The 12,037-nt window shown below is 48.1% G+C and overlaps 1 protein-coding gene across 1 annotated transcript in view; it reads right to left on the minus strand.

The window, feature by feature from the left end:
- The window catches only part of ADAMTS12 (ADAM metallopeptidase with thrombospondin type 1 motif 12), a gene marked incomplete at both ends in the record, with an annotated part of 181,821 nt that overhangs the window by 31,651 nt on the left and 138,133 nt on the right, over positions 1-12,037 (minus strand). The window contains 3 exons of the mRNA XM_081090333.1: positions 2,182-2,308; positions 8,764-8,902; positions 9,709-9,953. Coding sequence (XP_080946459.1) covers positions 2,182-2,308; positions 8,764-8,902; positions 9,709-9,953 — 511 coding nt within the window. The remainder of the gene's footprint in view (positions 1-2,181; positions 2,309-8,763; positions 8,903-9,708; positions 9,954-12,037) is intronic.

A 12,037-nucleotide genomic window follows, 5' to 3' on the forward strand; every position in this document is an offset into this window, starting at 1 on the left:
AGGGGTTCAGCCTTGGCTCATTTTCTGTCATTTCTGTCCACCAGCCTCTGCACTCTTGCCCAATACCCATCTCCTTCAAACTCTGCCTGTATCTTATTATAGGGCTACCGCCAACCCTATACGTTCTGGAAATTGGAGGGCAGAGGTAGGAAGAAATAACCACCCTTGTGGAAAGGGAGTTCTGGAAAGAGTGAAGCCCAGTTTGTAGCTACAGGCAAATAAGAAAATGTCAGACACAGACTGATGTCTGTTATAAAACACAGAGCTGCCCTAACCGGTTTGGCTCAATGGAAAGAGCGTCGGCCTACGGACTGAAAGGTCCCAGGTTCGATTCCTGTCAAGGGCATGTACCTGGGTTGCAGGCACATCCCTAGTAGGGGGTGTGCAGGAGGCAGCTGTTCGATGTTTCTCTCTCATCGATGTTTCTAACTCTCTATCCCTCTCCCTTCCTCTCTGTAAAAATCAATAAAATATATTAAAAAACAAACAAACAAAAACACAGAGCTGATACCAAATCCACAGCCTTGGACCACATCGTTTTGAGGTCCACAGCCTTGGCCTTAGCACGTGAGTGTCTGCATCCAATGTTTTGGTTCCCACCCACTGCTTCAGACCCAGCCTGGAAGAGAGGAGGGGTGCCCGCCTCTCTGTGGGGGCGCCTGCTGCTCGCAGACCTGCTACGGGCTTTGGAGCCTTGGATTCAGACCTCTGCCATCTCCCAGCTGCTTGATGTGCGGCAGCAATGAACTTTGCTTCCTGTCAAACCGGCACAACAGTTACTTTCCAAGTAACTGCGAACAATGAAGAGAACACATCAGGCAGCTCTAAAACGTTGCCAAGAGTGAAGGAGGCGCTTAAAACACCCCTACTGTTTGCTTCTCTTCCACTTTCACAATTGCTGTTTCAACACTGAGCAATTCTGACACCAGCTGTTTGGAGTTCAGGGCTCAGTCCCTCCAGACTGCCCACACCCTGCCCTTCAGACGCCCATGGCAAGTCCATGTTGTCCCCTGCGCTTCTCACCTACTGACTAGAAATAGATGGTGCCCATGACCTCCTCCTCAGGCCTGGTAATTTTCCAGAGTGGCTCACAGAACTCAGAAAACACTTATTTGCTAGATTACTGGTGCATCATTGAAGGATACACTCAGGAACATCCAGAAGAGATGCGTAGGGCAAAGGGCACGAGTTTCCACACCCTCCCAGCACCTCCATGTGGCTCAGCACCCGAAAGCGCTCCATACCCTTTGGAGAGCTTTAATCAATCAATCAATTAATTGGAGGCTTCATTACATCAGCACAACTGATGAAATCACTGGCCATTAGCAATTAACTCAACCTCCACTCCCTCTCCCTCTCCCTCTCCCCTCCCTCTTCCTTCCTTCCTTGCTTCCTTGCTTCCTTCCTTCCTTCCTCCCTCCCTCCCTCCTTTCCTTTCTTCCTCTGTGCTTCTCTCCCTCTCTTGCCCTCCCTCCTTTCCTACCTCCCTCTTCTCCTTTTTTTTTTTTTAACATGAACCCCTCATAACAACATCCAAGCTACCTTCTATGATCCCAACATGATTAGTAGAAACTAATATCTCTATTAAAGTGGTTCCAACCAAGGGTGACTTTGTCCCACAGGAGACATTCCGAGACCTTTTTGGTTGTCATGGGTGGGCAGGGTGCTGCTCAGATCTAAACGGCTACAGACCAGGAACCGTTAAACATACTACAATGCACAAGACAGCCCCCACAACAAAGAACTATCTGGCCCCAGGTCTCAGCAGGGCTGAGGCTAAGAAAGCAGGGGTCGTAACCCTACTCCTCCAGGCAGCTGTAGGTACAGTGGGCACTGGGATCGAAGTGTCCACGTGCTGTCTGGAGGCTGCGGTCCCCTGGGAAGATGCTCTCGGAAAAGCCACACGTGATAACGGAAGAACTTTCGGGTGACCTAGAAAGCATTCTCCTGAAATTTCGTCTCACTCATTAATTAAACACAGAGCACATCAGCATAGCAACAAGCACCGCTCTCTGCGGAGAAAGTGTCCTCGCTCACCGCCTGCCACAGCTCCAGCAGCGCGGCCAGAGGCCTGTGATAGCTCCCCCATATTTATTCTAACAACAGGGCCACGGGCCCGCCTTTGTCACCGAGCAGTGGTTGCAAGCAGACGCCAGCACTCCAGCTGCCATCAAGGCTCACCTGGGCGGACAGTCCTTTTCCCGGCACTTCTTCTGTCTCCCGTTGGGCTGTGTTTCCGGGTCACAGAACGTGGCCTTCACCATCCCGTGGCCCTTCCTCATGCAGTGGGCGGTCTGGCGGCGGATTCCTGGGGGGCGGGCAGGAAGGTTCACACCCATTCAATCCAGAGCCCACATGCTCGGTGTCAGGCCCCGGGTCATGTCAAGTGCTTATGCTTATAGCTGATGGGAAAGTTGTCCAGAAGGCATTTAATTCTTCAAGTGGGGCAAGGAATGGGTCCTCTTATTGTCCACACTCATGCACAGCTGGCAATGCATGGAAGGACCACAGATATACAGGTAGACTCATATAGAGTCTAACACACAGATTAGAATCTAGCTGTGGAGATAAGGCTCACACACCTGCGCCAAATAAAAAAGAATGAGATTTAAATAAGGAAAGCGGACATCACCGCCAGGTATTGCAACACAATTGCTATGATATTTGTTTAGTGAAGAAACAGAGGAGGCAGGGACCTTCATATTAGTTGGGGTTCATCAACTGAAAGACAGGAGTAAAATGCAAAATCGTGTTGTGAAGTCTGAGGGGTTCAGCTTTTCCAGGAGAGGCTCTGACAGCAGGGGCTGAGAATGCTGCTGCCTTCAGCGAGCAGGTCGGGAAGGTAAGAGTGGCAGACAGGGCGCGGCAGGCACAGCAAGCCCCTCTGCAGGCTGGACTTGGCCTTGGACATGTAATCACAGCTGACTCAAGCAGTGCTGGCCTTGACCAGGTGTTGATCTAATCCAGGTGTGTGTCCCAGACAAATACAAACATATAGAAAATGTGTCACCTATGATCAATTTTAACATAAAACTGCAGCCTCACAACAATCCAATGAGGTCAACCCTATCATGTCCACTATCTGACAGATGAAGAAACTGAGGCACAGGGAAGGCCCACGGGCTGGGCAAGGAGAAGGACCCCTGGCCTTGCCAACTAGGCCGTCATTAGCAAGGGAACTTGGAGGAGCGGCCAGAACGTCCTGACTGAGGGGAAGGGGTGGTGAGGAAGAGCGCCATCGTCCCTATGAGAGAGAGAACCCTTCAGTGTTGAAGGTTAAACTTGGGGTGAGGAGACTGAGAGCCCAGGGGACGGAGCTACCAGCTGGCATACGGCAGGCACCTGAAGGCGCCAGCCTGGAGCGCTCATGGTGCACGAAGCACAGAACTGGAAAGGCCCGAGTAGCCCAGGGAGACGGTCACCTCCTCACTCTCCTGGCAAGGACGCAGAGGGGCTCCGCTCAGCCACACAGCCGGCAGGACCTGGATGCAGCCAGGCCTCCTACAGCCGTCACCGCACCCCACCTCACAGGTGCGCGGCCCCGCCCAGTGGCCCAGGCTGGCATCTCACCCTTTAAAAACGTCCCAGGGAGTTGCAAATAATAAGAAAACCCTTTAAGCCCTGGCCGGTGTTGCTCAGTGGTTAAAGCATTGGCCTGAGTACTGGATGGTCTCGGGTTTGATTCCCGGTCAAGGGCATTCACCTGGGTTGCAGGTTCAATCCCCAAGTGGTAGGGGTACATGTGAGAGGCAACCAATCAATGTGTCTTTCTCACATTGATGTTTCGATGTTTCTCTCTTTCTCTCTCCCCCTCCTTCCCTCCTTCCCTCCCTCCCACTCTCTCTCTAAAAATAAAAATCAATGAAAAAATACCCTCAGGTGAGGATTAACAACAACAAAACTATCCTTTAAAATGACTCAACAGCATTATAGTGTTAAATAAAACAGTATTTTTATCCTTTGTGAAAAGAGATGTAACCTTTCAACCATGCAGGCTTTCTCAACTGATAGATGATGTGTTATTCTTATTTTGTTATATAAATAAACCACTCTCATCAGCTGGAAGCGACATTGTAAAGGGAACTTCGCTGGCACAATGAGCGAGTCATTGTTTGGAAAGACAAACTCCCGCAGAGCACCTTGACCATGAAGGAGAGGGGTGGAGAAGGGCTGACGCCGGAGGAGCTGACATGTACCGGCCGCGGTAGCATTGAAAACAGAAGCTCAGATACTTAGAAGTTTTATTAAAACATCGGGTAGTTTGGCAAACTCTTGATGTCAGAAAATCAAAGGAAGCGAGCAGGTGACTCGCAAAGAGTTTGGAAACATCCCCAAAGGCTTGCTTCTGCGCATGCAGGACAAGGATCAGTGTGCCCAGTGCTCCTGACTCTAGGGCAGCGGTTCTCAACCTGTGGGTCGCGACCCCTTTGGCGGTCGAACGACCCTTTCACAGGGGTCACCTAAGACCATCCTGCATATCAGATATTTACATTACGATTCATAACAGTAGCAACATTACAGTTATGAAGTAGCAACGAAAATAATTTTATGGTTGGGTCACAGCATGAGGAAATGTATTTAAAGGGCCAGAAGGCTGAGAACCACTGCTCTAGGGGGAGAAAAAAGGTGCACAAAACCTGAAATAAACCCCCTTCAGGACGATAATGACATTGTCCGGGTCAATCCGCTGGGCCAGCAGTGAGGAGGGGACAGACGGACTGGCCCGGCACATACTGTCGAGTGCGTAACTGAAAATTAATGAGGATGCGTCAGAGTTTCTCTGTTGGAATGAGTGGTCCTAATTGATCTAACAGTTTGTTCAAAAGCATAATGGCAGCAATGTGGTTGGTTATGTATGTTTATGTGTATCTTACGTGTATATATGCTTACGCATTCTTATACAGACACATGAGTGACAGCAGTGGCACAGGGGTGGGAGTAGGAGTTAGGATGAGTTAGTTATTCCAAGGGACTCATGTACCCATGAAGTGGGATAGTGTTATTTGAAAGTGGATTTGGATTAGCTGTAAATGTACATTGTAAACTCCAGGGCAATCACTAAAAAAATAACTTAGCCACTCCAGTTAAGGGTTGTCATTAGTTCATTCATGAAGTACAATGGAAAAGTTATCAGACAGACCTCCACTGCGTATCCCTTGAAGTTTATTTTATATATTTATGCATGTGATAAACCCCTCATTCCATAGCATATGCTTAAGCCCATCTCAACAAATCCTCCTATTATCTTCATGCAGTCCTACCTTTCATATAAACCCTCTAGCTATTGTTAGAGATCGATATTTGGACTTGGTTGATTTTCCCTGACAATGACAGTGGACAAAGTCAGATGGATTAGCACCAAGATCTGTTGAGGCGGTAAAATTCATATCTGACTCTGGTTTTGCAAGGAAGTGAATTCTGTCTGTTACACATCAGGGACGGAGTGGAATATGTGTCCCCATTTATGGTTCTCCTGTTGTATCAACAGTTTTGGCCAAATCTCAAACTACATGGATAGCTGAGCTTTAGTAGGAATGCTGTCAGATACCCCCTGTAAGGATGTTTCTGGAAACCTAACCATCTGTCCCACGCGTGTTTACTTCCAATGAACACGATCGATTTCCTAGGCAGCTTAGGACAGTTTGAACTATCTCTAGGAGTGTGGCAAGGTCTTTGGCATTTTTAATATTTGCTTTTTCCTACAGAACACGATGCTCCTTAAACAGAGGGACAATGGTAACCCCCAGGGAGAATCCAGCCAAGTGGGGGAGGGAACACCTGAAGTTCCCGGCAGAGCAGGGACGCGTGCTCCCCTTCGTGCAGCCACCGTGGTGCTTGTAGACCCGAAAATGCAGAACAGAGGAGTCCACAGAGCACGCACTGGAAAAGCTCACGATCAGAAGTGATGACCCATTTTCTAACAATGGTGCCATCACTACGCGTTTTATAGGAAACAGGAAATGTTGGATAGAATGTGTTACAGCTGACGGAGTTCTGCAGCATTAGAGACGCGATGGGGCAAAAGGGTGGCTTTTACATCTTTACAAAAGCAGTCTTGCATTTTTGCCAAAATATTTTCTTGTTTAATGAAGAGTCCTGAAGCTTCCTATTGAGACCAGCATCTGGGTCAAGCCATTTCTGCAGCTGTTTCTTCACGGATAACCCAGTGGTTGGGCTTTCATGGCTGATCTTTTGAAGGGCAACTCAGGTGAATTTTCTCAGCAAGCCTTTCGTCATGGGTGGTTATTCTATCCCCTTCCAACTTTTCCTGAAGGACAGCTAGTCCTAAATTCCCCCAGATCACCCCAAAGTCAGCCCTGGGGGTAAGGCAGGAGAGAAAGCAAGTGAGGCTGAGAGGACAGAAGAATGGACAAGAGCATGGAGAGAGGACCGTCGCTGGTCTCCACGGGTGGTCCCCATGACCTTTGAAAAGTGGGCTATGGAAAACAGGCTGGCTTTGTGACATTCCGCTAAGTTTATAATATTTTGTTGCCGGTTTTTAACATGGATTTATGATCTAGAACAAAGATAATAAAAATTGTCCAGTCGTCAAACTAAGGAAATAGCATCTTAGTGAATTTATGCTTAAATAGCCTTTTGCTTCAAAGGCACAATAATAATATGTACAATATAAATATAAAAGAAATATTAAATAATAAAATGTAAAGAAATAAAAAGAGAAAGCCAAGAAGACACGATGCTGCAATGTAGGTAAATATCCCCGCAGAAGGGTGAGCAGGGTTCAGGGAAGGGTCTGCCAGGCTCTTGGGCAGAAGCCATTAGTGGTGGCCCCGTGCTAAACTCCTGCGACGTCTGAGGACCTAAGTGCTCACATGAAAAGGGAAGGAAATGAGACCAGCCTCGTCTCAAAGTTTTAAAGCCTTAACTATTGATGAGCTTCAGGCCTGGGAAGGTGGCAGAACAAGGATTCCGCTTTTACCCAGGAGCTCAGCCACGGTGCCTGCTGGCTCCATGACGATTTCTGACATCTCCTCAATGTCATTAAGGGACCGCAGTGCTGAACGACCTTACCAAGTCCTGTCCGGAAATGAGGTCTCAGTGTGGCCAGTGACATACAATGCATCCCTAAAAGTGAGAGCTCTGAAGACTGAATAGCACATGGAAAGGCACCCATGTTATGGGGTTCAGTGAAAACATGTGTGTGTAGGTACACAAATACATCCACATGCACACCAGTATATGCATCCATGATTAGAAAAATAAATGCTGAAAGGCACTAACGCAAAGCACCAAGGTGCATGTGGAAGGATGGTGACTTTATTTTTAATTTTTCAATAATGCATTTCACTTACTTTTATAATACGGAAAATTCTCTCTGAAAGGAAAGAAAATGTATCGCTGAGTACAGTGTTTTTGGTGGGCTTCCATTTTTACAGTGTGTGTGTCTGTAAAATTGTATGAGCATTTCATTCTGTGTGTGTGAGGGATACGAAAGGAGACAGGCTGTCTTTCCTCTCTGCCACATAACGGAGCTCACTGTCCCTCAGAGGCAGTGTGGCTGAAATGGCCCGATAGCCGCTGTTAAGGGCTAATCATTGCCCGAGTAAGCAGAGGCAATGCTGAAGGACCAGGCGGTACCAAAACATGCTGCCTGAGACTCACACTTAGTAAGGAGGCCTCATGTCTTAGCTAGCTGGGGTGTACCTTATGATCACTGCACAGATCGCCCATTTCCCTTGTGTTTCCCAGGCTCTGAAATGTGCCTGCGATGCAAAGGGCTGGTTCATGTTGAAACAGAAGGGAGTGGGGAGGGGGATGGATGTTCTCCTGTTTTACTGAGGCAGGAAGTTCCAGAACAGACTGAGACATGATCCAAAAGGAGAGAGAGAGGGGCACAGTCTTTCTCATATGGCACCACTATCAAAGCCCCCCCAAGTGAGCGCAAGGCCCCGAGCCCCGGCCTCGTGGGCCCTGGACAAGTTCGCGGGGCCCTGCAGTGGGAGAGCCGTGCTCTGCAAATGTCCACTCGCCCCTCTGAGCTCCCAGCCTCTCTGTGCAGTGAGATCGTGCCCAGAGGACTAAGTCCCACCATGAAACGTGAGCAGAAGCGATGTGTGTCCATTCCAGGCCACGCCCCTTACTAGGAGGCAGTCTGCCTCTTCCATTTCTCTCTTCCCCTGTGGGGCCTGCTGGAAACCATGCATTTCAGATATCTTAGCTTAGAGATTAAGTAGGGCCGCCCAACCTGCCTCAGACTTGGAAAGGGTTAAAAACAAACCATTGTGTTGAATGCCTGATATTTTTTTTGTTATTGTAGCAAAAACCTACCCCAACCTCACACTTGACAGCAAGGAATCTCTCCAACGCTGGATTTTGTCTTTGTCCGAGAAAACTACTCTCCCAGTTGAACTAAAAACTTCACAAATTTGGGCTAGAAATTAGGTTTTTGGGGGATTTGGCCATGATGTGTGGCATGTCTTTGGGTGGGCTGCTTGGCTTTTGTGGTCCTCATGTCCTCAACCAGGGCAGTGGTTGCTTTAAGTCTTTCTGTTTTGCTTTTTAAAAACACAGGGGACCCTTCCTTTAAACAAAACCTTTCACAAAGACCAGTCTATAAGCCGATGGGAGAAAAACTCTCTCTCCATTTAGACCATGCGTGCACACTTACTCCTCACAGGGTCCCCTGGGCCACCTTTGGGGAACCCTCCGGACCCATGGCTCAGATGGCAAACCCCTGGCCTAGATGCCTCCACGGCCCATTCTGGAGCTGACGGGGATCCTAGCGAGAGCGCTGCCTCTCACCTGTGCCACACGTCACGCTGCACTCTGTCCAGCGGCCATACTGCCAGAAGTACGTCAGCTTCTCCACGTCATTGTCAAGGCCATCTTTCCGGATCGTGTACTCATACTTGATGCCAGGGTTAGTCACCAGGAATAGAAGCTAAAAGGCAAGAAGAGGGAGGTCAGGCCCAACGGTCATGACTTTACACTGGAAACCATGGTCACATAGAAATCCTACACAATGTCCATCGTCTTAAGGTAGTTATGGAAGCAGGCACCGGAGCAAATGCCATTGGAGAACATGCCTCTACTCCCACCTGTACGTCTGTATCTACCTATGTCTATATCGATACCCAGCCAACGATCACCCGCAAATAGCCAGCCTGTGTCAACCACACTGGACACTGAAATCAGTCCTCCCAGTGGATGGAATTATTTTTTTTCATTTCTTTTTTTTTAATTGTCTAAAGTTTTACATATGTCTCTTTTTCCCCCAATTGACACCCCCCCCAGCCATTCCCACCCCAAGCAAGCCCCCACTGCCCCAGTGTCTGTGTCCATTGGTTATGCTAATATGCATGCTTACAAGCCCTTTGGTTGCTCACTAACCGCCCCCTCCCCTGCCATCTGTCTCTGGATCTATTCTTGTTCATCAAATTATGTTGCTCATTATATCCCACATATGAGTGAGATCATGTGGTATTTATCTTTCTCCAATTGGCTTATTTTGCTTAGCATCATGCTCTCCAGTCCCACCAGTGGATGGTTTTAAGGGCTCTGGCACTTCATTATGGGGGTTTCAGCCATTTGTAGTCAATAAAGAATTAACGGCACAAATTAATATCTTGCTTCCCTCCCTGCTCCTTGCTAAAAGAAGTTTTAAGCATTCTTCAGTTGTGTCTCCTAGCAAATACCTTGGGAAAAATTTAACGGATGTGCACGTCAGCAGTTTCCTTTCTGCATTACCTGGAGCCACACGGACTCGTTGGTGGGGCCTGTGGCCATCAGCTTCTCCAGGTCTCCTTTCCTGTCGTACTGAAAGACGGTGCCCGCCAGCTTGTAGTTCCCGTTCCACTGGATAATGAAGCCTCCATTGAGGTAATACTTCTCAGGGTCTTCGCTCCTGATGGCCAGAAAGTTCCCAGCTCCCTCCACCTCCATTACCCGAATGTCCCTTGCTCCTTTAGGGATCACTCCGATGTCAACATAACCTAAGAAGAGAGGACACAGTGAACGAAGGAGGCACGCCAGCTCAGCGGAACACAGTCGGTTCCTGACACTTTGTTCATTCTCATCATATAGCACCTTGCCCTCCTCCTGGGTGGTCACTGGGATGGGCAGAGGTACTAAGTTTGGAGAACTTTAAAGAGCTGGGCCACAAGCAGAATTCTCAGGAGCTCTGTGACTCACTATGTAAGCAATTTTGCCAGGAGAAGTGAAATAAACTCAGATTGTACTCTGAAGCTTTCGAGCTTGATCCAGCATTTGTTTTTCTGTGATTTTATGTTGATCGCTCAGAAATTTACATCCCCTAGCTAGCTCCTCAATAGCATCTCTGCTCCCCGATTTGTTGCTGCTGCCAGATTAATCATCCTACCATTGCACTGGGTACGTCCTTTGGCTCATCCTCATCGCCTGCAAGTTAAAGATGGATTCTTAGAGGTAATTTAATCACAGTAATTTAATTCCTTAGGAGACTCTTGGGGGGAATCTTGGGTTGATTGCCACCCTGGTGCGCTTGAATACAGCCTGTGATGAGAAACTCAGCTCTGAGCACAGCTTTTTATATTGCTAGATAAGTCTATTCATCAGAGAGAGTTTTTTCTTAGGTTTGCTGAAATATGAACTCATATTTTACTCTCATGTGTTCTAATCCAGCTTTCTAAAAAAGCACTGACGACATCCGTTTAACGACGGGGATCCGTTCTAGCCAGTCTTCCTGCTTCCTGGGTATCATGGTAGGAGGCACGATGGAGAGGAAAGGAGCTAACAGAGAAACATTTCCTCTAAACCAGGGGCCCTCAAACTACGGCCCGCGGGCCACATGCAGATACAAATATTGTATTTGTTCCCGTTTTGTTTTTTTGTTTGTTTGTTTTTTGTTTTTTTTAAATATTTTTATTGATTTTTTACAGAGAGGAAGGGAGAGAGACAGAGAGCTAGAAACATCGATGAGAGAGAAACATCGATCAGCTGCCTCCTGCACACCTCCTACTGGGGATGTGCCCGCAACCCAGGCACATGCCCTTGACCGGAATCGAACCTGGGACCTTTCAGTCCGCAGGCCGACGCTCTATCCACTGAGCCAAACTGGTTTCGGCCCGTTTTGTTTTTTTACTTCAAAATAAGATGTGTGCAGCGTGCATAGGAATTTGTTCATAGTTTTTTTTAAACTATAGTCCGGCCCTCCAGCGGTCTGAGGGACAGTGAACTGGCCCCCAGTTTAAAAAGTTTGAGGACCCCTGCTCTAAACATTCGTCCTGCCTGTGCTTCTTAAGAACCATCGCCTCATGCACGCGCTAGAGTGGAGGGGACGCGGACTTCGGGGATGGCACTGTGAAGGGAGCACCGAGGCAGGGGCGTCAGAACACTTGAGTTCTACTTTCTGTGTTGCCACAAACAAGCTCTATGACGTTCATCGATTTATTTAACTCCTTACAGTGACGGGGCTTGACTGAGATGATGCTGATGTCCAGCCCAGCTCTGGGATTCCATTACTTGACCCCTTTCTAAGCTAAACACTTGTTAGTCCTTCAACCTCGCTATGAAGAATGTGGTTGCCAGAGCCTGGTCATCCTGGCCTATTTTCCACTGAACATACACTAGGTTTTCAGCCTGACAAGCAAACCCACATCTCTGTCCCTGAAGTGCCTGACTGCTCCCCAGCACTTGGACGTAGAGTGGCCTGGAGTCCTGGTAGCTCAACCACAGGCTGGCCCAGAGGAGCGACTCGCTCAGGAGCTGGGTACAGGCCACAACCTCAGTCTCCATTTTCCAACTGGAAGCTCCAATCCAGAGGAACCAAAATGTGGGTCTTGTAGTAACTCCATTTGGCCCTCACACACTTAGCTGAGACAGCAAGTGAAAACTACCAATTTATAACTAACTCGGTGAAAATATTTACCACGTGCAATTGAGGCTGAATGCCATTTTTAAAAATGCCTTTGACATACTGCTACCTGCAGCTATTTTATGACAGGACATGGCACAGCTTCCCAGCCAAGAAAACCAACTGGCTACCACCTCATTCCTTGTCAAATACACACACACACACACACACACACACACACGAGAC

This window comes from Myotis nattereri (assembly GCF_964212035.1).
Source record: "Myotis nattereri genome assembly, chromosome: 4".
Classification (NCBI taxonomy): Eukaryota; Metazoa; Chordata; class Mammalia; order Chiroptera; family Vespertilionidae; genus Myotis; species Myotis nattereri.